The following is a 26,920-nucleotide window of genomic DNA, read 5'->3' as shown; positions in this document are numbered from 1 at the left end:
GTTTAAGTACTGCACCTTTTGTGTCTTAATGTGAACTATCCTCTGTTAAAGTTGAGTGCAGTAGATCAGCTGTAGATTAAATTAACCAAAGTTAGGAGAGGAAGCCCGTTTGTTCCTCCGACTGAGGGGCCGCCAATCCGGCTCCCTTCACCACGAGCAAGGCTATTTTAAGGATTTGTGGCAGAACTGGAGTCCTTTCTGTGAATCCTGTCGAACCAGGGAAAAGAAGCCTTTCAGTGGCTCCCTCTGTGCGTAGGAAACTGTCAGTAGAAGAGCAGGAAAACAGTGGGAGGAGAGAGGATGGGTTTACTCAATCCATCCCTCTGGCCATAAATTGAAAGTCTCTCGACCTGCTGTCAGTCAGATCACCCCGAAAGTATTTGTTTTGTACTCCTGGTCTTTTTTTGCAGCCAAAGCCTTGTAACAAACTCCCATTTCATGACATAAAAACATCACATAGTTTGTATTCAGTCAATCTTGAAGCTGTGAAAACTACATAGAACATTATCAGCTGTGCTACACTTGTCTAAGAAGCTACTCTTGTAAACTAAGACTGGCTTGTGCTCTCCGTTCCTGTCTCGAAGGAGGAAAGAGTTGTAGCAGGAAGTATTTGACTTCATTTGCTTCACTTGGCTTGCCTTGCTTGACATCGCTCGCTCTGAGACTGCTACACATTGTGCCGTGTACGCTGGAGCATAATGTCAGCTCTCGCGACTAAACATATCGTAAGATAAAATATTGACAGGGACATCAAGTAAAATTTGTCTGCTTTTTTGTCCCTTCAAAAAATATGAACCGCAATACGCAGAAAACGTGACAGCATTTTCCCTTCCTCATCGTCTCCCGCTACAAAAACAAAACCAAGTGACAAGCGGGGCTGTCAACAGTGCATATGGTTAACTTGTCAGTGTTGCATGCACAAAGAAGCCGCCTTACCAAGCTCCCATTCTCTCTTCGTTGCATCCCTGAGAGTTTGTGTGTCTGCTTGTGGTGGTGTGTGTATTTGTACGTGCATGCACAAGAAAGAAAGGCAGCCCTCCACAAGGCTTGCTTAACTAAGATTAATTGCACCTGATCCACTGTTCCAGGTGGAACATGGACCCTGGTGGGGTATGCTGGCGCAAACACACAAATAGACACGCACAACCCATTACAGCCACTCCGTGGAAAATTAGCCCCGTGACTCTGCCGACACACCGGACCAGACCGCGACTCGATAGCACCATTTACTTCCCGACAAGTTGCCACATTTATCACTGCTCTCCTTCTCTAGACAGATGAAGGAATGTGTGGACAAAAACGCCGTGGCAGGAGGACAAGCTATCTGCCCAGCTCACCTCAGCACCAGCTGGCTCTGACAAAACGCAGAGCGAAGGCGTCTGTCCTCCTTTTTCTCCAGAGAGGAAATGACTGTGCAAGACATTGGGATCCATGCTATATCTGGAGCAACACACTGTAGAGTGTTGCATTTAGCAGTCTATGATGAAGTCATTAATACAGTAATAAGACCTAAATGCTTTGATACGTTAATTGATTTTATTGATCTTTATTCACAATATTTGTACCCATTACAACTTTATGTTCTGTCTTCTGGTTTTATTCTCAAGTTGGCTTGAGCTTTAGATTTAATTACTCTGGTGGCCTTTTGGGTACAGTTTTAACCCCATCGAATGTACTATACTCAGTGACCAAAAATAAGGCTAGCTACTTGGATGGAAGTTTGGATTTGGGTAAAACGTACGCAGAGCACAATGGGTTTAAATAATTTGATTTGTATGGAAGTGGTACACCTGTTGGTGTCATACAGTCAGGCACAACAGCCAGTTAAGGTCACCAGATATGAAGGATGTTTTGTGGACATCAGGGAACATTAGCAGCTAGGGAGCCTTCCCATCATGTGTAATAATTGATTATTAATATGACTTCGTCTCCTGCTCTCTTAACCACAGGCATGTCTTGATGATTGTAGAAAATACAGTAAATACATATAGAAAATATGGGTCATCGATACTGAAAACAACAAAATGTTAGCTTTCTTCCCTCTGTAACACCGTCCATAAGATCAGCTTTTTCATTCTCCAGTCTGCCCGTCAGAGAGTTTGGTGGTGGGCACATTGTGGGCTGGCATGGGGGCAGGTGGTGATTTGTCCTGGCATGTGGGGGTTACAGCTGTCACAATGGGCAAAGGGGTCTAACACACACAGCCATCCGTCATTCTGATCGAGTATGATGGTCTGCATGTGTGAAGGACATCCAAACTTGGTTGTTAACAATTAACACAGCTACCCTTTTCTCTCCCTTTTTTGTTGATTTAACCAGTTATTACTTATGCTTGGTGACTGTTTTGTTTCTTGTTGCACCAGCATATTCAAATGTTGATACAGACATATATGTGGACTGGATTATGGCTAGTGTTTCTGTTTTGGTTTTTACCTCTCACAGCTGTAAAAGCTGTTGCTATACCTAGAAGCCACTGTAAGACTTTCTATCTTCTAAACCCGAGCTGCTTTGTCAACCCCTCATCACCCACCATTCAGGGCTTTCTGTATCTCGAAGGAGACCTTTTACTCAGACAGGTAAGAACGTACTATAAAGGCAGTGCTTCTGTTCCGAGGTGCTCTAAAGAAGTCTGATCACTTTCCTGGTGTTTGTGACCATTTGACACAAAGGATGGACCTAAAACCCCAGAATACAGAAGCACAGAATCACTTTAGAGGCTGTGAAAAGTTCTCTTGGAGAAAAAAAGGTCTTTTGTACTTGCGTTTATGTGGGTGTAAGGAAGCTGTTCTGGTCATCTGAAAGTAAAGATATTTTTTCTTGATATAGAGACACGGAAAGAAGAGATTCAGAACACATCAATAGAATGCTTTACATCTAGTTTATATAGGTAGCAATTGAGCTTGAAGTGTTTCTTCAGCTCACAGCCTAAGTAGCATATTGTTTTGTGCCACTGGGACAGAGGGAACACGACCAAGCAAATGTGGCTTAAGATGGAAATTGGCAACCCGTAGAATTATTGTGTCTTTAGTGGCAGATCACGGCTGAAATAATATCTCAAGATCTTAGCGTGTTTGTCTTTTAATGGAGAATGTGTGTTCTGTCCTCATTTCTATTTACCGAGGCCACTTGCTCTTCGCTTTGGAAGCCAGCCGGCATTCCGGTCACAAACGCAGGCTTTTCTTTGTGAATGAATTATGTTGACCCTGAAGTGCACAGATTATCAATGAGCACTCCGAGGTGTAGGACTCTACAGATTAGCAGGTATTTGTAACGGATTCAGAAGAAAGCATTTAAACTCCAAAAGCAACCAGTTTAAATAAGGAAGAGCAAACAGCACTGAAACAAGGTAGTTTCAGACATTTATGTTTGTTCTCTATTGTAAGCAACAGTAGTCAGCGTAGTGTTTTAAGTTATCTAAACATGAACAAAAAAAAGTCACAAATGTATTTATAGAATGCTTGTTGCTTCCCAGGGACGCCTTTTAAAGGGAAGAAAAAACCCCAAACAAAACAAGCGGAAGTAAACACATAGATGGTAAAAGCCACTCTGTTTTCACCTTACAAAACAGATGGGAGTCTGATGACTTTAGGAAATAGAGTGCAGAGTCAAAGTGTGGCTTCAGCTGTGCTGAATGAATGGGTCAAGAGTTTAGACTCATTAAATTAGAGGTGATGTGCCGAGTCCTGAGAGTAAGATAGAATGAGAAATAAGAGCTGCCGTGGGACTACACCGTTCTTCACTTAGCAGAACACTGGTAGGATGAAATGTCTTTAAATTGTAATGCGCCTAAACATTTGTTTTGTTATTTTTTTGTTTTGTTTTGTTCTTGGCTTTAAAGTATTAATAAAGATGTGCATGATCTGCTCTAAGCCTCTGAGCTTCTCAAGCACACAATTCCAGCCCGGAAAAAGGAATTGGTCTTTTCAGTTTCCTGAAACGGCGTGTTATTTTGCTGTCGGAGGGTTTGTTAACATGCAAGGCAGTGTTGAGATATTAACTTGATTGAGACTTTAAGATGCTACCAACTATAGAGTTTTCTGTTCATTTGGACCAAAGGGAGTTTATATGTGGCGTATTCAGGATATAATCAAGCATAAAGAGTAAACCAGACTCTGTCATTACAGAGTAGAAATACTTTAAATTTTCTTACATTATTTATAACCCTGACTGATTTGGATTTAAAATTATTTTTTTGTATTTTTTGTTATTAGTATCATTCTCAATTGTTAGTGGAGAAATCTTTATTGGCATCGGTGTCCAAACTTTATGGCATATTTGACGATGTCTGAAAATTGGTAGTACAAGCTGACTGACATTTTTTTAAAATAACAAACCTACAAATATTATTACATTTTATGCGCAACATGCAATAATTTATTAAACCAAGATAGTGGTCGGACTTTTCTGGAAAACTAATTTGTTTTACGTCCAAAACAAAAAGAAAGAAATCATTCCGTTGATCTCAAAAATATCTTCAGTGCAGTAGCAAGGCTTAGAAATGAATCATTCTTCCATTTCTAAGATTATTACGATCTCCACAAGTTTCCCAACAAAGGTTTTACAAATCGCTAATTGTTTTTTTTTTTTTTTTTTTTAGTTTTGTTTTTTGGGAGTGAACGAGTGAAGATTGTGTCCAGGTTCATGCTGGACATGTCATAAAATTGTCATAAAATTGCCTATGTTTGTGAAGATGAATATGATTTCGCAACGTTCTTCCTGTTTTGGGGGTTTACTGGTCAGCAATGCAAAAATCCAGTCTATTGACACACTCTGAGTGTGTAGTTTCTGAGGCAACAGCAAATAAAGTTAGCTGATTACAGTAGCGGTAAGATGTACCTAATAAAGTGTTAGGTACACTGCGCACAAGCTCCCTTTCACATCACACTTTTACAGCAAGATCTGTCGTTTTATCCTGTGCACTAGAGTCAACATAGAAACAAACTGTATGGTGTAAATATGAAGACTTCACTACATTTTTTTTTATGGACCACTATAACACAACTCATCATCTTTAATCCCTTTTTTATAATCTGAGCATCAGTTCAGCACTGGTTGTCTGAAATCCCCATATCTAAATTAGACGACAGTGGCTGAGATCTTAAAGCACATTGCCAGTGTTGCGACTGCTGTGATGACAGAAGGGGAACGAGAGAGTGGGGGGAAACGAGGCAAATAAAGGATCAAAATAAACAAAATTCTAATTATTTTTAATTCAAGTCTGGTTGGCCCATCTGTCCCCCTTCTCAGCTGTTGATTTTCTGTTTCCTGCCCCACTCACTACATTCAGAAAATAAAGGCAGGAAACGGAGGGCGAAGAAAATACAGCTCTCCAAGTTTCAGACTGTTATATTGCTCTTCTGCTCCACTCGACCTCGGTGGATATCAACTCTGGCCCGTGTTAGTGTGCGTGCGTGTATTCAACCGCCCAATGCTTTCCAGGCAAGGCCCTCATCAGCCCTGTCAAGGTGGTGATTAGAATGTGTTGTGACACGCAGTTATGTGTATCCTCGCATTCAGACCCGAGCACACACCAGAACACTTCTCACCGCCTGCACACGGTCGCTGTGGCCTGCAGCATCTTGCGAGGTCCATCGCAGTTCACCTCCTGTGTCATTGAGTATTACAGCATAAACTGTGTGGTTCGCTCGCGCCGATGGTGCCGCTGTTGATTATAACTGTTAACATTACTACCCAGGGTGAGAGGTTTTGCTTCTGGCTAATAACGGCCGCCACTGCAGACACAAGTGCTGACGGACAGCACACACATGCAGCAGAGGCCATTTTCAGGCCACACGCATCAAACCTGCCCCCTTTCCAGCGTGTTGTCATGGTTTTACACGCTCCCCTTTGAACACTCGCTCCCTTTGTCTCTGTCACATGTAAGTACACCATTCCTGCTCATTTCGCCGTCTCCCACACACACACATACAATCAGACGGCACTAGGGGAATGGGCAGACTCATTCCCAGTCTGGCCTCGGGACCCAGATTGATTGATTGGAGAGGCAGCGGGGCAGCAGAAATGAATGAGGAAAAGCAAACGGCGGCGCATTCTCGCACCTCCTCCTTGCCTTGACGATATTGTTAAATTGACTGTTCTCGACCTAATGCTGCCGTCGTCGACAGAATATTGCCACCTGCCCTCGTAATGCATGAGTGAAAGTGTCATTTTGAGTGTTTTGAAAAATACTATGAAGGTTGTCTAATCCTGCCCTGCATTTTGAAACCCAATACTTTGCCACAAAAGATGTCCTGTCGTAATGTTATCAAATTCAGCTACTGCATATACAATGGCTGCTTGGTTATAGTCACTATGACTTTAACAGAGCTGCTGTCCCTTTCGAGGCATTGATTGGTGTCCGATTGTCTTGAGTAAAAATACCACAGTATCATGGCTTCACAGTATTGGCAGGAAGGGGTGGACATTTATCGCATCGTATATAATTTATCGTGATAAATTTCTTATAAGAATTTTTGATTTACCGTTTTCACTATAAATTCCAATTAATGTTTAAAACCCTCCAAAAACTTTCCTTATTGTCAGGATTGTTAGTTTTAATGTTCTTTCCGCTGTTTGTTCAATGAAAGCATCAATAAACATCAATAAATTTAGAAATACAGTTTGGGTGTACATTTCAGTGTTACAAATCACACTTCTGTATGTGACTGGTGACCTAAAGCAGCAAATTATAAATTAGAATGATTTTCAAGAGCATTATTTGTCTTTGGGGCTGCAATTGCTGCGACATACAATTGCCAAAGTATTTAACAGCTCTAATTGTCACTGTTGTCCCTTTCAACATCTCTTGGCTCGCAAAATATAATGATAAAACTGAAATTCATATCACCCACCCCTATTAGCTAGTAACCTATAGTAATTGTCAATACATAAAAAAATGCAATAAAACTATGTGGTGTTGTGTTTGTCAACACACAATTACAGCTGGAAGATATTGGAAAATAATTTGATTGTAAGGAGAATATTGGTAAAATATCAGTTGTCATAAATCTATATTTTAATCAACGCTTTTTCTCCAATAGTTCTTCTTGCTGCATGTGTAACCATTAGCATTTTGGGCCGTTGCAAACAAATATTTTAGTAATCGAGTAATTTATCGATGATTCTTACGATTAATTGAGTAATCTGATGAAATTTATTTTTATAAAATATTGGTAAATCTGGCATAACATTGGTCTTCCTATCGGATACCAATATCGGTCCAATTTTTCACTTTTGAGCATCCCTAACAGTTACTTTTTTGCAGTTTAAAAAATTAACCTGTAACAATAATAGCTCACTTTCTAAGTTAACCAGAAGAAAAGTTATACAAAAATCTGAAATTATATTCAATTTAATAATAAAGACGCAGGCTCACAAATGCACTCATAAAAAATGTCTATACTCCAGCTTTTGGTTTATGTATTCATCTTCAGTCAGTTTAATAGATGAATTCTCACCTTTCCCCATACCTGTCAAGCTTTGGGTTTGAGAATATGGGAAATGTCATCTGGAGTGGGGGGCTTGGAGTGGAGGGGGAGCAGGCGAGCGAACAAACGTAAGATGGTGGTGGAGGGGAGGAAATAGACCAGGCGACTAACGTAAGAATGGGGGGGAGCAATACGGGATATTTACTACACCTTCGTCTGTCACACTCAGAAACTCATCTACCAGCCATGCACCGCCACAATGATTTCCGCCACTCGTTTGTTGAGACCGGGATGATATGAAATTTATTGTGTGGCTCGTCCGTAAGTTACACTTGCACTGTAACCATCAACTACTCAGCCGCCTGCCGCGCTCAGTCTATCCGCTCACCTGTATAAATATTCCTCCAGCGCTGTTTCCGCCATTCACTTTCAACCAGCAACTCCCGGAGGAGAAAGGCTGTCCTACTCCAGGCATCGCGCCAATCATTTTAAGGATGCTTATTGGTCCCCCGAAACAATGAAAACCCGAGCGTTATCATCAATCAATGAAATCCCCACGGCATAATGTCCAACTTGAAAATCGGACATTATGTCGTTTACACTTAGCATTCATCAACAACTCGAAGGCGGAAGTCAGAGCTCCGCGCAACGCAAATAATGTCCCGGCCGGAACACGGTTCGCTAAATAATAAAGCATAAATTAACGAAGCTCCGAGGCAGGTAAATTTTCCTCGAGGAATTTGAATAATCGAGGTACTCGAATCATGAGAGGAATCTTTTCAGCCCTAATTGCAACATCTAAAAGAGTTTTTAACGTTTCTGTATTCTTTTCAGGATTTTTTAATACATATATAGCTCTAAAGATAATCTTCTTTTGGACATTTGTCATGTCACTCCACAGACTGAGATCTCTACAGACTTTTCAACTTCAATATATCTTGATATACACATGTGTGTATCTCTGAGAATGTTTTTCTACTTTTTTTCTTCACCTATAATTCATGGTTTATGAAAAAACAAGGTAGTGATCCTGTGGCATTTACTAGGCTCTCTGCTTTGTATTAGATCTTAGGTGGATGAGCTGGCTGACTGCCAATAGCCTGTTGTGTCCTCAGCCAACTAAATCTAAGTTCAGCTATCAGGCTGAAAGTCATTTGATTGTCTGTATGCCTTTTTTTTTTTTGCTGACCTGAGTACAGTGTGTAGTGGTTTGTTTGAAAGCTTGTCTGTCTGCTTGACTTTCTTGTGAAAGCTGTAGGGAGAATACAACATGGTATAAAATTAGGATTCTCTGAGCAGAATTCATGAATATTTTAACCAACTGGTCTGCACCGAGTATCATCAACTTATTGACATGTCGCAGGCAAATAATTGCCTCAGGTACTGGGTCTGGTTGCAATCTGCCGGGGTCTTTGTCTGCTGAGTCAGCCTGTTCTCCCTCCGCTTTGCAGCATACTCGCTGGTTTAATTGGTTCTAGCACACTTGTAGAAACTGAATGTGACCATCATACCTTCCCAGTCTGGGCCAATTTACAACATCCATCACATAATACACTGGACCGCCGTACACGTTTGAACTCTCGAGTATTTAGCGACGAGCTAGTTTGAGGTTATGTGACCGTGGTTTGACCTCCAGATGTATTTGGATGCTAAAAAACATAATGTAGCCAAACTAAAATGCCTGCAACTTGAGTGTAGAGCAACAATCAGTTCTTTAAACCATTCTTGCATACCTGTGAAAGAATCCCTGTGAAACATTTTCAATATTCCAACATGCATGGCAAGATTGAACATAGTGTGACAACAACTTTCCAACAAGACGTGAGCAGTGTACAATTAAAAGCAGTGTGGAGTGGGACTCAGCAGATGCTACAGAGTTTTGCTCATAAAATTTGGATTGCATTAGCTATTATAAAGGTCAACACATAGGTGGTTTTAAATTGCTTTTATCCTCTGAGCATCACTGCTGTCTGAGAAACTACCTATAGCTGAAGTCCCGAGAGCTTTTCCATTTCTGCACACTTAACCTCGCCCTTCCTAATGTGCATTGATGGAAAGAAATCATATGCATGACACCCGGTGTGTTTTGTTTTGTTTTTAAATTTTTTTTTTAATTACCACAACACACCGTCAAGTAGCAGAGTCAGCTGATCCTTACTGAAATCGACCGTTATGAGACCCAGACCATCTCATTTGGTGGTTCAGAGGCAAAACATCCTCTTTGTTGCACACTGACAGGAAAAAAAACCCATCAGTGTGACTCTAAGTGTTTTGAAAATGAGGCTACAGTTTCTATAAAAATATTTGTACTTGGTCAGGAACAGTATTTATGTTGGGTGTATGTGCCAAAGTAGCTGCATGTGTCCGTCTTAAAAATGGAAGTGCCCCAGATTTCACTGCAAAGTCTTGCCCTGAGGCACCCCGGTGCTCCTGTCAGCCTATTCTGTTTGATCCTATTGCTATGCCCTCCCCAGGTGGGGAGCAAACACAAACCCAGCTTTACACTAGGTGTAATAGCCTGGGTATTTTATCAGCCTCGTTCACCTTCTTCCATTGATATGCCATTCATTTAGGATGCCCATCTGTTATTTTTTACCCCCTTATTTCAGCTAACCACAACGGACTGGCCAGCATGGGACCTCCATTGGAACCTATTACACAACACTAGATATTAGAAATGAAAAAAAAAAAAAATCTTATATCCCCCTTTATCATTTATGACACGTCAAATTACAGAGCAAGAAAACGTAATATGTCCTTCCTCCTGTCTGGTTCAGTGCCAGCTTGTATCTTATTAGTTGGTGTTTTTCAGCTCACCTCCAGTAGAGAGAATACCTCGGCTGGTGTGTAATGAGATATAAATCAAGCTTTTTGGATCTCACGACTGTAACCCAAGGCTATAAGCACCCTTTTCAATTTCCCTCTGATGTGATCAGTGGTACTCAGTTGAGTTTCCAACCTGTAAAACTAGCTGCATGCTTTATCATTGGCTGTACAGAGATGTAATTCGCTTCAATAAAGCAAGAGCAACGTGTTTATGTCCTAGATTGGTCTTTGCAGCGTGGATGCATGTTATTAGTTTGTTCTCAAATTCAAGTAAAGTAAATAATTAACTGTTCAGTAATCTTTAGTGGTGCCTTTTTTCTGTGTTGTAGAAGTCTTACCACTTCAAAATGTTGTTTAGAACCTTCGCCAGATCAATGTCTCTTCACAGCACATTCTGTGATTTCACGTCAGAGCTCGAGAAAAAAACAACCGATTTACGTCTCATGATACACAGAAGTATTTCGACCCAGCTTTCCACAATTTTAAAGAAAGCACAACTTTTGTTTTGTTTGTCTAAGATGACTTGATGAAACGGTGAGGGACTTTGAGGCCTCTCTGAATAGACTAATGATCAGATGGATAAAGAAAAGGCTTTACATGGACTATTACTACAAGTTATGATTAAGCAAAGGCTGATAGATGCTTTATATTTTTACCCTGTTTTGGAAGGAATGTCACTTAAATGCCCATCACTGCTCTTTAAATAAGTATCCTCTAGAAATGTGGTAATTAGCTGTAAATAACACTTCTTCTTAATTACTGGTTTTCTTTAAATCGACTTGCGATGCCTCCAAAGATTTAAATTGCAGTTATATAGTCCTCTCTAAAATCATTTTAGAGTGTTACTTTGAGAGTACTCAAGCAACTCTCCAATGTGTTCCAGCTTGCCTTGCAGATTGGAAAATGAAAAGACCAGTACCGTTTACTAGGTTGTTGTTTTTGTATTAGAAAAGGTTGTAAAATGGGCAAATACAAAAAGAAGCACTGCAGTACTACTGTAAAAGTGAAGTCATCATTTTATACCTTTTTTTAATAAAACATAAGGCAGTCCTCTGCTCGTTAGAGTTAAGGTTATAAACAACTATGCTGACTGGAATAAACAGTCTGTGGTTTTCTCCCTGCTGATGTCAGTCGCTCAGCCTTCAGTTTCTGTCTGGGAGTTTGTGCCCAATTTCCCTGCTAATGATGGGGTGTTGGGCCAGGTGTACGCTTCAGTGGCGACTGAGAGGTAAGAACTCCTACTGAGAGAAGCAGAAGTGCCGAGACAAATGGGGTGGTTAGAGCGCAGGATGCCTCCCCCCTCCGCTGAGCTCTGTTTCAGTCTGCTGAGAAGTCTGGTCATATTCCGGGCCCCTCTCCAGCAGACCCACTCTCAGTCTGTCACTTCCACTTTTTCACACGGTGTTTTGTTAGCTTCGTCCTTTCCTTTCCCGTTTCATTTTTTTAACCATCGCCCATTTCTTTGCGGGAATGTTATTTATCGGCTCATTCATCTCGTCCTCAAATGCAGAATGCACTGATAAAATTCATCCGATTTTTGCTTGATTACTTCTGATTGCAGATAGATGGAATGAATGCCAAAAATGTAGATTTTCTTCTTTATTTTACTTGTTTAACAATGCATAAAAATGGAAAGAAACCTCTGTTTTATTCTTTAAATGATTGAATAAACAGTATGGTCTTTTGAGGAAATTTGTTTTTTTTAGGTTAGTGAAAATCAGGTAAAGGTCAGGGACATATGCTTTATTGCATAAATATGTAAAATCCTATCGCTGTCAAAGATCCTGCAGCACTTTTTTTTCCATGTTTAAGTTTCTTGCAAAAGTATTACGATTGGCTTTTAGCTACAATGCTGGTAACAAGTTACAGAAAACAAACCAGAGTTTTCTAAAGCTTGCTTATATGTGGTTAAAGTTAGTTGATTCAGTATTACCCAGTAAACAGCTTGCAGGAATATTCAATGTTTCCCTGCATTTATACTAAAACATCTATATAAAACTTCCCTTGCACAGTTTTAAAATTCAAAAGCAAGTACTTGATGCTTTTTAGCAATAAAAATAACCCACTGTACTGTCGCTGCCTTCTCCCTTTCTCTGTGCGGAAAGTAAAATCTAGTTTTTAACGGCACTTACATCGAAAGCAGTTTTATTGGAAATTCAATGTTGAAAAGTTGGAAATTTTGCTTCGACAAGCAATAACAGCATTCAATCTTTAATACCTTATAATACAAAATATTAACCATAGAAGTCACCCAGAGCTAACGCTGATGCATTTTATATATAATAAACATCATAGATTGGTACCAAAACCGATGCTCAAATAGATATCGGTTGTTTGGAAGAAGGGCTAAACAATCCATCCAATCACAATTCCTATTGTATTTAAAATGTTTGCAATATTCTGGGTTCAGAGCATTGTTTAATGCCATGGAAACACATCCTGCTGGCCAATTAAATATTTAGCCAATGTGATTGACTCTTCCTGCCTTTGAAACCAACACTTGATCAGGTATTTTACTAAACAATGTGCTAAAGCTCACAAAGAGCATTCAGAGATAATGATGCAATTGCATGTTTTCATAATGTCCTAAGTCTCATTTCAAAGTATCTAAAGGTCTGGCTTTGTTGATCCACTCTACAACAAGAAATGCATCCACTTCCAGAACCTTTTTCCCCAGACACAAACGCCTCTTGTGGTTTGAATTACACTCCCTCTCCTGCCCCTTATACACCGTGTCCTCCTCCGTCCCTGCCCCTGCCTTGTATTCTCCTGTCCATTCACCACGCGTATTTTTGTCTCCTGGACCATGTCAATCTCTAAATAAAAGGTGAGATTAAAAGGATAGATTGTTGCATCCACCCCTCCCCCGCAGGACGGTGCATGAAAAGGGGGTCTGTGCACACGGCCGTCCCTGTCCCGTCCTCCAGACCTGGAGAGGTTGTTTTTCAGAGTGGCATTGTTGTGCTGGAAGAGGAGACTCTTGGCATTGTGCTCTGGCAAGAGTCATTAAACAGTAAACTGATGTTTGGCCTATGGCGGCTGTTTGTATAGACGTGTTGCAGCAGACAAGAAATGAAGATATTATTATCAGGCTTATCTTCTTTTAAAAACATGTCTAAGTCTTTGAATCCTCACTTTGTCAAATGATCAAGTGAAGCTCTACCTGCTTAGCATAAAATAACCAATGGGTTCAGATTCAGGTCAGCAAAGAAGATCAGTCGTCCCCTTTTCTTTTGTACATTTCCCCTTTCATTGATCTCATTTTCTCCTCTTTAACACCTTCCTCCACTCTTCCAGCTCCACTCTTCCAGCTGTCCTACCACTCTCCATCTTTGTTCTTTTTACCCTGAGCGTCTCACCTTCCCTCTCCTCCACCTTTCCACTTTGTTCTTGTTAACAGCCTCAGCAGGATAGGGTTATACTCTACAGACGGGGGTTTAGAGGCCACAGCTGCCCAATCAAGGCCTGATTTATCAACCTCCTCCAGCCAGCCCGCAACAGATACTGTTTTGCTCGCTTGCCTTGGCTGTTATTTAAAGCCAATGAGGACGGGTGTTTGTGTTTTAAGCTAGGAGGTGTCCGCCATAATGAAAAGACTCTCTATAATGTATCTAGCCTCCTGCCCAGGAGCTGAAACATGCCAGTGTATCTGTCTAGGATCTGACCTAAAGCACGAGATTATTGCAATTTTAGAAATCCTCAGAATCACTTGTTGAGAGAAAATGCAGGCTTTCGTTTGCTTAGTTTTAACATGTTTGTCCTTCACATCTGAGCTGCTAATTTATTTCACTATATTTCTCTTTCTCACTTTTTATCCCTCTGTTTATACTCCGTGTCCACTTCCAGATGGCCACTATCTAATTAAAGATCCAAACAAAATGAGTTTGGATTCCAGTAAAAGTTTCCTCCATTCCTCCTAGTTTCCCCCTCATCACTCATGGTTTTCACCTCTCTCCTTTCTTTCTTCCTCTAGTTCAGTACCAGATGGAGATGATGCGTTCCCTGCGTCACGTCAACATTGACCATCTGCATGTGGGCTGGTACCAATCCACCTACTACGGCTCCTTTGTCAGCCGAGCTCTGCTAGACTCCCAGTTCAGCTACCAACACGCCATTGAGGAGTCTGTTGTTCTGATCTATGGTGAGTAGTCCCGCACTGAAGGTTAAAGTGTTCAAATCAATGCAATTGACATTTGTCACAACAGATGGTCTGTTTTGAAGAGGTCAAAAACATAATCCAAACACGGAATCGAAGCAATGACGGAACCAATCATTGCAGGCTTGTAATTTAAAACAGATCAGTGTAACTGAGACAAACGATGTTGGAAAAATGGGATTTGCTTACACGGCGAAGCCGGGTTCAAGCATCGGTCAACGGAGGTAATGGCTACATGTGCTAGTCAAGTTCAGTCTATTGCTCTCAGTGGGAGGAAGTGTTATATTGACCAAGTATAGCGCAGGAACACAGAGGTGAGATGTACTGTGGTGGTGTGCACTTGTCAGGCACCAATTCATAGATGGCCACTAATGAACAAGTTCATGCTTGTTCAGAGGGAAAGCAGTTCCTTAATAGTAGGTCAGCAGCAGTTTAGATCTGTACCTTAACTCCAAGATGTATCGTTGAGTCTCCAGGGAACAACTTGTAGAGGGACAAGAAGAAAACTAACATACAGGCTAAAATTACATGGCTTGTTTTGATTTGGTACGCTGTATTTTCCTTGGCTTCCACAAGAGAATTGATGAAAGTCATTTAGTGTTCATTGTCAGGCACGATTAAAGAACCTCAGGACAAATTTAGTGTCTTTTGATCTCTATTATCTAAAAATACAACCAGAGAAAGGTACTAATATATTGTGTTCTGGTTTTAAATGTTAGAAAAGCAATTTTCAGTTTTGGATAATAGATATTTCAGAAAAATATCTGTCATTTTGATGGTTGCAGTTAAAGAGCCTTTCAAGATATTAATATAATAGGAATAGAAAGAAACACTTCATTCTGCCACGCTTTATCATTTTTTTATTCACACACACACAAAAAAAAGATAAAGCGTTGCATGCATTTGTATTCACCCCCTGTTAGTCCAACCTTTATCAAATCGCCTTGTGCTACAATAATAGCTGAAAGTCTTTGGAGATTTTACTCGACCTGCTTTTTACATTTAGAGACGAAAATTGTTGCCCATTGTTGCTTTATGTTTCGGGTCGTTTCCCACTGGAATTTGATGTTTGTCTTTTGCAAGATACAAAACAGATTTTCTTCCAGATTTGCATTGTTTTTACCCCATCCAGCTTTCAATCAAGTCTGGTCAGTAGCTTTCTTTCTTGTTAAGTAAAGCACTCTTCCTCCATAGCAGACTGCCACCACCATCATGTTTTATGATATGTCTTTATTTTCAACCATGCATAGCATCGTGTGTGTTGGACAAATGATATGGTTTATTCACTAATGTTTTCTGTCAAACCTTTGTAGAGCAGCCACATTTATAGAGACAAATCTAGACTCTGTGTACTACTAATGCCTGGTTGACACTGCAAGATATCAAGGCCGATTTTCAAAATCTGACACCATACCATGATGATAAGAAATCTTAGGTTTGGTCGTAGAGCGTGTGATGTCGAGCCACATGACAGGAGTAACACTCCACACACCAACCGATTTCACTCATCAGTATTCAGACGAGTACTAATGAGTGAAATTCATCACTTATCAAAAAATTTGGGCAAACCTCTCAACACCAAACGTGAGTTCAGAGTAAACAAACATGGTCCACTGAGAAGAAGCAATGGCGAATGCTTGTGCACTATGGTTAATCGAAAAAAAAAAAAATATAAATTCAAAACGACAACCTTCCGAGTCAATCAGATCCCTCTTGACATACCAGGGATATCTCTGAAGATTAGCTTGGGGGACATCTCGATAATCAGGGCTTCTTTAAGATTGTTGGAAGGGGGAAATAGGGACAAAAATCAACATAAAACAACATCTTTTCATTTGAACTAGTCATAAGGCGACTCCTGATGGTATTTTGTATATTTGTATACAATACACGCTTTTTGGATTTTTAATTTAAAAAATCTATTTAAAAAATCTACTTCTACTTTACAACTAAGCTCCATTTTGTCTTGATCTATAAAGAAATCTCTTTCAAAAAATATTGGCCTTGTGGTTGAAGACTCTTTCCAAATCATTTTGGAGACATTTTCACACTGACTAGATAATAGAGTTGTAGAGTGATTGGTGGTGCTGCATATTCTCCTGTTCCCCTCATAATCTTGTATCTGCTCAAGGCAATGACTGTAATCGTGTTTTTTGCAAAAGTATAATCTCAGAACGACCTTATGTCAGTCTAAATATGCACACTCGCCGAATTCTGATGAGCAGCGAGTAATAGCTGTACACAACACACATACAGGAAGGAATTAAGACTCCAGAATCACGGAGGCTGAGGGCAGTAGGTCAAAAGTCAACTGGTCAGAGGCTAATAAAACAGCTCATCAATTGGAAATAAAAAGAAGTTTGACAGACACACCAAATCTTTCTTTGCAAAGACACCCATGACACAGAACAGGACTCGGAAATTAATTGCTGGGGTTTTGGGAGTAGATGAGTGACACAGTAATTACACTAACGAAATACGTTTTTTTCTTTTCCTTCCCTCCCCCTTACTTAATCCGACGTTCTTGGTCTGGCAGGCAAGCGCCATCTTCTCCAACCCCTTCAATGTGACATGTATAGAAGTCGCACTAGTGAGGAAATGTTGTGGTTAAGGTACTGTTAACCTTTAAGTAAGGTCAGCTACAGAGAGGGAAGAAGGAAGACACAAACAGGATTAGCTGGGTGGCTCCTTGCCAATAACATGACACTAATAGATACAATGTGCCTCCATGAGCTTCTTTGTGAAAATCTTTAAGAGCTGCTTGTAACTGCCACATGACAATGCAGCTACAGAGGATGTTAATTTTCCAGACAATATTTAAACCAACAGTACAGAAAGTGAAAGCCTTTCAACAATAAACTGTGTTGGCCTTAAATCCCCCTATGTCTAAACGAATGGTAATTTATGACCACTCCGAGTGGCTGAGTTCAGAGGCAGTATTTTACATAAATCCCGTGGATATTGGCGGCTAATTAGATAAAAGCGTTCATCAGTTAGCCGTTTGGTACGTAACTCTGACGCAGATTATGCACTTCAAGAGTCGGAGACATGTTGTCACATTTGGACACCAGGCTTTAATTTTTGATCACGCAGCAAACTTCTGTCGTTGTTGAGTTTTATTCCCCTCAGATTTATGAGCAGCAAAAGGAAAGTTGTCACCGTGACACAGGAAGCTAACAGATTAGAAATCTTTGATGAAGACAGATTTTTACTTTCACAGTGTTTGTCTTTCACTTTTCAGGTGAAAGACAAAAACAGAACTGCTATCTTCATCAAAAAAAAAAAAAAACAAGACAGCTTTGAGTTTCACCAGCAAACTCTGTCAAGTTCTACCTTTTAAAATCATTTTCAGACACAAGATAGATTAGAAGAATTTTCCAGCTGCAAGTCTGTGACTGGTTCTGCCAGCCGGCGGCTCTGGCAGCGGGGCACCGCAGCCTTTTCTCATTCTAAAAGAGGCCTCCCGCTAATGTCAATCAATAATGCAGCACTTAACGGATCAAAGCACCCCAAAGGAATTTACATTATCTCTGCTTAAAGTCAAAGGGGAAACAAACATCGATTGCTTTTTTTTTTTTTTTTTAGTTCTCTTTGTCATTAGCTCACCGGTCATTTTATACCGATGAAAGAATCAATCAGCCAGCCAACCGATCCGGTGTCCGGTGCCTGTACAGGACGACAGGTGGTTAAAACCAGTTGGGTAAATACGTTGAACAAGTCAGTTTAGTTTATCGATAAGGTTGACATGGACACACACAAAGGTAATTAGAGGTTTATGTTTTGAAGTTACTTTGGCTGAGAAACTGATTAGCTTCTAATGAAATTACCGCTTTCTCTAAATATCAAGCAGAATTGGAGATCGTGCTTCACCGTCTGTAGATGAATCTAAAGCCGCTTCTCCATGGGCATGGCTTTGGCCATTTCTGACCAGTTCCGTCTCCATTAACAGAACCTGTGTACTTCTTCCTTGTTTTTCAGAACCACATCAGGGGTGGTACAAGCCATATATTGCATTTTATTCTTTGTTTGGGTTTTCCTGTCCAATAAAGTTAATGCCTGGATATTGGTGTACACCTTTTATCTAAATATAAACTTGAAAGAATAATTAAAATAAAATGCCATAGTATAGATAGATCTGTACAGAGTAGAAACTAATCGGCTTATCTGAATCGTTTCCATTATGATTGCATCAGCAAATAATTTCTATAAGACAAAATTAAATATCTGGGTCTATTTGAGTCAGCCATAATAATACATTTCAGTCTTTAATCTTATCTGCTTGACACTTTATTTGTCCTTAAGACAAAATGAAATATCTGGGTTTATTTGAGTCCATCAAAACCAAAACCTTCAGGTTCTCCATTGCTGATTGTCGTTGCAAACATAATCGGAACGTTGGCCACACTTCCTCCTCCTTAGGCCCCCACTTTCCTGTCAATATCCACGTCCACACCAGGGAGTGGTTGGATGTGGTGCCTCACCTTTCTCTGGACAAAATCTCAGAGTTAATCTCAGAGCAACGATTAATTGTCTCAAAAATTATTGCGATAAACGATAATATTGTTTGAAGACCTTTTTACACTGATTTAATGGAAATGACGTAATAATGCATGCGATTTCCTGCCAAAGATAAATACACTTTATTTTCAAAAGAACACTTAACACTTGAGCTGATAAACAAAATAAACAAAACAACCAAAAACAAAATAAAATGGATTCTCAGTCTCCATTAACAAAAAAATTACTTGAAAAAAAACTAAACAACATAAAGCCAAAGTGGAAATAAATACTTCATTCAACCAAAACATTATGAAGTCTGTATACTATGTTGCCCTTCAGTAATAATTAGATTTAAATAGAGAAGATGGGCACATCGACTACATGATGCAATAGTTCACACTACAGGTTTTTTGCCCCTATTTTTCCCCTTATGACAATCTTAGAACGTTGGGTCTTTCTAAGATTGTGGTGTGTTACGGTAGATCGTCGTTGTTGAATGTGACAGGTAGCCAAATATATATATATAGATATATATAGGTCTATATATCTATATAGATATACAGTAGATATATATATCTATATAGATATATCTTTTGATTGATAGATGGATAGATATATCTATTTATATATAGTAATGGTAATATTAATAATAATAATAATAATTATTATTATTATTATTATTATTAACATCCATCCATTATAAATCACACTAAATCTTTTTGGACTGTGGGAGGAAGCCGGAGCGCCCGGAGAGAACCCACATATGGACATGGAGAACCAGAAAACCCCATGCAGACAGAACCAGGCTGGGATTCAAACCCAGGACTTTCTTACTGCAAGGCAGGAGTGTTACCCACTGAGCCGCTGTGCAGCCCGATGTTTTATTCACACCAAAGGAGAATGTAGGGGCTAATTAACCAAACAGTGATGACTTTAGATTGTGGCAGGAAGCCGGAGCGCCCGGAGAGAAACCTGCAAACACGATGTTAACTTTTGGTAGTTTATTCACAAAATTCAATGTTTCTTCCTCCTCTAAAAAATCAGCTTTGTTGTTTTGGAAATTAGTGGCAGGAGAAACCATTAGGTGGGATTTTCTATGGAGTGTGGCGTTTCTCTTCATGTGTTTGCTTCTCATTATGAATCCTGCTTTTGTACACGTTTTCTTGAGAACAGGTTCAGAAAGCTTTAAAAACTGAGAACGATTTCTGAACCTGTTGGGAAACTTTAACAGAGGTTGTCCTCTACAGAGGATGTCTTTATGGCAGCTGGAATCTGAGGATAATCTTTTCGTTCCTCATAGAAAACCTCACAATCCAGAACAGTTCATCTTTTGGCGAAGCAGTAAAACCCGGTCCCAAAGTTTTTCCTCTTCTTCTGAGGTTGAAATACCCCATCCGGGGTAGTCGTTCTTTTCGGGAATCAGTAAAGTCTGTTCCCAAAATCTTTCCTTATCTTCAGAGTGACCTACTTCGTCTGGGGCAGTTTTGTCTTTAACAGTCTTTCTGCTGCTCCTCTGCTGCTTCCTGTGTGTTAAACCTGACGCTCCGTCTGCGGAACTTTTACATTCAGAGACCCTGGAGGATGTGCCATTTCTCGATGTCTTCTCTGAACACGCTGGAGATGAAATTGTTGAAATCAAAACCTGTGCTTTGAGATTCGCCCCAGAAGAAACTTCCCCAGCCGGGTCAGCTTGATCTCTGGGAACCGATGGAAGCCCGTTCCTAAACAAATCGCTCTCAACATCCTGGGAGCTTGAGAAACGACCCAGAGTTTCGACAGACGAAACTTCCCCAGCCGGGTCAGCTTTATCTGTGGGAACTGATGGAAGCCCGTCCCAAAACAAATCTCTCTCAACTTCCTCAGAGGTACTTTCATCTGAGTCGTTTCCAGGAAAGAAATGGTCAAAAACTTTCCTCATCCCTGTCGTCACCAGATATCCTAGTCCAAAACCAAGTGGAAAAATTAAAGGGTATGGCATGTTGGAAACACAAAAATCCTGACTAGACACAAAATTTGAATCTCACTGAAGCGTTTGGATTCTAACTGATGTGTTGAGATTCAAGCAGTTATAGCCTCAGAACTTCTTTGATCTGTTGTGATGTTCATGATGTCGTCTGTGACCTCATCAGTGAGGTCACTGTGGCTCTGGGGAGGGTCCTGCTTCTGATCGTTGCTATGGGAACGAACAGATAAGTTCTGCCCGACTCAAACTGAAATAATGACCAAATATTTAATAAGTAATTTTTTTTCCCATTTATTTCACATGAATTGATTAACAATAGATTTCTACCTTGGTTTTCTGTACCTGCTGCCATATAAATTGTCTTTATCCATTATTAATTTGGTTCTGGCAGGAAATTGTTTAGATTTTATAAACATTTGCAAAACAAACTTTTCTCTAATCTTTGTTAACTCTCTGTTAATGATCAAATTTTATATGTTGTTGTTGCGCAACATCTCCCCCTCTTCTCTCTCTCTATTCTCTCACTCTCTACTTCCTCTTCTGAGAGAGGAGATGTGCTACCAGCACTCCGTCTGTCGGGTTAATTGAGTTTCCTAAATTTGCTGGGATTTATCCTGTCCAGAACTGAAGTAAACTCTGTTTAAGCTGGCATCGAGAAAAGATTCGCCTGGTTCCTGACGAACTACATCCAGGTGTCCCAACCTTCTTCCCCCTGTCAATTAGCCAGACTGTGCAGCCTGCAGCCAACTAGTTTCATAGAGCACACCTGTTAACGGTCGCTCTTCTCTTTATGACAACTTGCACTTGGTACAGAATCAGGTTGGTTTCAGTGACTCGGCGAGTCCCAAGGATGTTGTTTTACATATGAGCTACCAGCAACCTATAAAACTTTTTCCTCTCCAGAATAAAACATCATAGCTATTTTACAACCATCAAAGAACTTTAAGGTGACTCATTAACTGAATGTCCACAACATCTTTTAGATTTTCTTTATGCTAAGTATTTTATTAGTAAGGCATTTTTGCAAGGGTCAGTACAGCTTAATTCAGTAGCAGAAATAATCAAATAAGTAAAATAAATCATCTTGTCTGTCTTTCCCTAATGCTCACACTGAGAACTAAAAAAGGGAACCTTTGAGAGAGACGGACGGAGCATGGCTTTTCAAACCCCAGACCTGGCCTGATGATGAAGAAGGTGCTGCAGCAGGAGGAGAAGTTGATCGATGAAGGCAGGGATCTCTGTAGGTCTGATGAGCTTCTTCTCCGTATGGATGGTGAGGTCACACAGGACTTGGGTGCTGGCAGGAAAGAAGGCGCCAGTTCTTCGTCTTTGCCTTTGGTCCTTGCCTTTATCTTCATCTTTGTCTTTGGGGTCTGAACCCAGCTGATGAGAGAAGTGCGATTTGAAGCCACATGTGGCTGACGGATTGGTCTCCATGAGCAGGACAGTCTTCGGCTCTGTGGCCCCGGCTCTTCTTCAGCTGCAGAGTTCTTTGTCTGTCTCGATCTTGGCTCGAAGCTGCCTGGAGGATCCAACCAAAGGTTCCTCTTTTGCACCCACCTTTGATAGAGTTTATCCACCCTTTTGGTGCGTTTGCATTGGCTAGCACTGATGCTGTGCTTGTTTAATTGGCTGTCTGCTTAGACAGATGATCTCATATCCATCACTGTTTTACAGACAATGTCTCAGGATTGCCCAATGGTCCTCCTATGACCATGGCCTGCACAACCTTTTCTTTGAAACATTTAAATTGTTCAACAATCTGTCTCCAAATAAGGCGTTGATCATCTCTGCTCTCCTGTTAGTTCCCATTTTTCCCTTAACCTTTCACCTACCATCTACCTCCAACATATCAGTGATGTTTAATTGCAGTTACACCTTTTTACACCATTTCAAGCTCAATGTCAAAATCACATTTATAACTTCTTTAGCTTCTCTGATTTAGCTTTCATTTATAATTTTATAACCATAACTTATTAATTACTCTTATTGTAATCTTAATGTGAGTTATTACAGATGTTTTCTGAAAAGAAACCAAGAATAATCCATGATTCTAATTATTTGATACCAAAGTTACAGTTACTTGTTTTACTTGCAAGCATTCCCACCAATGTAAGTGTTATTATAACTAAACCAATATTAATATAAGTATTTTACTTTGAATCTTATCCAATTACTCAAAATGTTTAGACTTTCATTCTTTAAAACTTTCATGCTTTAAAATAAGGAATAGTCTCAACTATTTTTATAAATTTGCAGGCTGGAAACTTACTTCCTCTTTTTCCAGGAAACCTGCTCATCCTGTTTCATGACCGAATCTGACTGACTATGATTTCTTATGATTAGATAGAAAAAAGGAATAGAATTAAAGCAAAGTTTGCAGGAGACAAAAACAACACACACAACACACCAGATTTATTTTATTGAAGTTTAAGTCTACTGTTGTCACTTGATGTCACTTGAGTGACTCATTTTAAAGATAACTTTATTTATTATTACTGTTAAACTTAAATTTCCAGCATGGGGAAGTGGGATGAGCTCGAGTTTTCTTTACAATATTTTATAGTACCTTGTTCTGAAATTATCAATAATGATGTAATTTGTTGAACAACTAATATTGGGATTGATTAAACTCAGATCTTAAACAAATAATAATTGAATAGAAAAGTATCATATATATGACTATTTATATAGTCATATATGTCATATATATATATATATATATGTGACATATATATTTATCAATCAGTGTTGCTTCCTAAGTGGACAGTTTGATTTCACAGAAGTTTGATTTACTTGGAGTTATATTGTGTTGCTTAAGTGTTCCCTTTATTTTTTTGAGCAGTGTATATATATATATATATATATTTACAGTACAGACCAAAAGTTTGGACACACCTTTCTAATTCAATGGGTTTTCTTTATTTTCATGACTATTTATAAGCCAAGAAATCCCACTTATTAACCTGACAGGGCACACCTATGAAGTGAAAACCATTTCAGGTGACGACCTCTTGAAGCTCATCAAGAAAATGCAGAGTGTGTGCAAAGCAGTAATCACAGCAAAAGGTTGCTACTTTGAAGAAACTAGAATATAAGGGGTATTTTCAGTTGTTTTACACTTTTTTGTTTAGTGCATATTTCCACATGTGTTATTCATAGTTTTGATGCCTTCAGTGTGAATCTACAATGTCAATAGTCATGAAAATAAAGGAAACTCATTGAATTAAAAGGTGTGTCCAAACTTTTGGTCTGTACTGTATATATATATTATTCTTTAATGAAGCTACAAAAGTTTAGGATCTTAGTGAATATTTTGATAAGCTCGTCAGAAGAGAAAGTGCTGGTCTCATCGTCTTGGCGGCGTTCAGTTTGTCACCCACTGCCGAGAACAACTCAAAACCTTCCCGTGATCGACGTATTGAGCCCCCTGATCTACCGTAACACACCAAACACTACAGGATGATCGGTTACGAAATCGTAAGCGACAATCTTAGAACGGCAGGCATTCTAAGATTGTCTTAAGGGGAAAAATAGGGGCAAAAGAACCTTGTAGTATGAATTATTGCATCAGGTAGTCAGATGTGCCCATTTTTTCTATTTAAATCTAATTATTACTGAAGGGCAACATAGTATACAGACTTCATAATCTGCACTCTTGGTTGAATGCAGTATTTATTTCCACTTTGGCTTTATGTTGTTTAATTTTTTTTCCAAGTAATTTTTTTGTCAATGGAGACTGAGAATCCATTTTATATTTGTTTTTGGTAGTTTTGTTTATTTTGTTTATCAGTTCCAGTGTTTAGTGTTCTTTTGAAAATAAAGTGTATCTATCTTTGGCAGGAAATCGCATGCATTATTACGCCATTTTCATTAAATCAGTGTCAAAAGGTCTTCAAACAATATTATCGTTTATCGCAATAATTTTTTGAGACAATTAATCGTTCAGCAAAATTTGTTATCGTGACAGGCCTATTTGGAAGCAACAGGCATTTTCCTTCAGACTTTATTCTGTGCTCTTGGTTGTCTTGATCTGAGTCTCTTTTTGACATTTGCAGATCAAACATAAGTGCCTTCTGTTTCCCTTGCATACTGACCAACAGGACTAATGCATAAAATTATCTGTGCATCACATGGAAGAAGCAGGTCTTTGTTCGCAGAAGAAGATCAAGGCTTTGTGTCTGAATTCAAGAGGCTCTTTAGAGTTCAATCAGGATCACTCAGTATTTTAATTCAGCCAGCACACTTCCTGTGGATTTAAAGGACCGATCCTCGTGTTGGCCTTCTCTGCTCTAACCAGGGAACAACTGAGACCTGCTGTCAACCGTCAGTCTTTATTTTGACTGGAGAATCTGTAGGCAAATAGCTTGTTACGGCTGACTTTTTGGGAAAGTGAATAAATAACACAAAAACTTCAGGTAAATTGCATCCTGCTCACTCTGAGTTGGTTCAATCTCAGTTATTGCACCTGCTGCATAAAGAGAAAAAAACTCATAGCTTGCATCTAGTTTTTATTAATTGCCTGGATAATTATTGTAGAAATTCTATTTGACTGTGTATTACGTTTAAAATCATTTGTGGAACTTTGTACCTTTGAATTGTTTCATACCATCTTAGATTTCTTTCTATTGCATTTCCAGGCAGAAAGACTTGATTGTAACAGTTTAATATTTTCTCCATCAATAGTTTTTCAAGCTTTCTGAAGGTCCTCTGACTTTTTTTTTCTGTTTTCATTTTCTTGAATCTTGGTGACTTTTTTCCTCATTTTCAGTCTTCTCCTTCAGAGGTTTTGAAGAGCATATGGATGCCGTTTTGCTTTTAAATAAAAATTTGCGGAAACAGGACGTGTGGAGGGTGGTAAAAACAATCTTCATACGTTAAAGACTGCATATATCAGAAAGTCATTTTGTGAGTCATGCGCCGTATAAGTAGGGGAAGATCCAGACACAACAGCTCTGAGGTGCAGCGTCCATCTTTTGCCAATAGCTCTTTGGCATTCGTATTCACAGATGAGTAAATTAGATTAACACACTAAATTAACCGGATTGGCTTCACAGAAGTTAAATTTTGTCATGCTACAACCACAAACTCTTTTTGATGGTATTTTTTGAGCTTGACTAACATAGCATGCACCACCTTGATTTGGCCATTTTAAAACCTGAATCTGTTTTCATCTGAATTATTTTATTCCTTTTTTACCCTTTTCTCTTGAAGAAAGGTGTATCTAGGTCCTCAAGCATGATCCTTCCACTGCCATAAGTTAATGTGGAGTTGGGGTGTTCAGGGTGCATATTTAGATGACCAGTGAAGGCAATTCATTGTGTTGGATTTTATTTAGAGGGTATTTGAGAAACAAGGGGCTGAATATTAATGCATGCCACATTTTTTAGATTTTTCTTTTTGTTTAAAAAACTAAACCCAAGCATCATATTCCTTCTAACTTTGTAGAATTGTGCACATCTTTGTGTTTTCTCATTTCCTGAAAAACCTAATAACATCCAATGAAGCTGGTGATTTGTAAAGAGGCAAAATAAGAAAACGTTCAAGGAGTGTGACATCTTAAGCAAGGCACTATATTCTTCCACGGACACACCACGATACAAAGTCGGAGTGCAACTTAAAGTCTGGTTTCTCGGAAGAAAACTTTAGAGATGAGTGACGGCTCAAGACTTCTTTTTTGTACTTTGTCACAAGTACGTTAGCAGCATTTCGAAATGAGTCTTCAATGAACCACTTTTACTGTCAGCAGGAACACAATGCTTTCTGTGTTGGAGCTATTATAATGTCTGGCTGATGGTGTTGGGGACGGAGGGCAGATGCAAACCTTTGTGTTTCATTAACGGAAACAAATCCAGATTATTATTATTGTCATGTCATTACGTTCCATTTGCAGATCCAGTAGTTGAACTTGTTTAATGGCCAGAAAGTTAGAAAGCAAGCCTGTAAAACTTCATCATTAAGCTTTTAGTTAAAGAGCATCCACAGAACATGGCTGCATCCTTAAAAATTCACTATATAGTGAATCATTAGCTGACATATTTCAACAAT

At 39.4% G+C, this 26,920-nt stretch overlaps 1 protein-coding gene across 1 annotated transcript in view; it reads left to right on the top strand.

Moving 5' to 3' along the window:
• eif3h (eukaryotic translation initiation factor 3 subunit H) overlaps window positions 1–26,920 on the top strand; it is a 76,630-nt gene that overhangs the window by 22,993 nt on the left and 26,717 nt on the right. Inside the window, exon 3 of the mRNA XM_005798988.3 lies at window positions 14,227–14,394. Within this exon, the coding sequence (XP_005799045.1) occupies window positions 14,227–14,394 (168 nt within the window). The remainder of the gene's footprint in view (window positions 1–14,226; window positions 14,395–26,920) is intronic.

Source organism: Xiphophorus maculatus, chromosome 3 (assembly GCF_002775205.1).
Source record: "Xiphophorus maculatus strain JP 163 A chromosome 3, X_maculatus-5.0-male, whole genome shotgun sequence".
Classification (NCBI taxonomy): Eukaryota; Metazoa; Chordata; class Actinopteri; order Cyprinodontiformes; family Poeciliidae; genus Xiphophorus; species Xiphophorus maculatus.
This window is presented reverse-complemented; position numbering and strand designations above follow the sequence as displayed.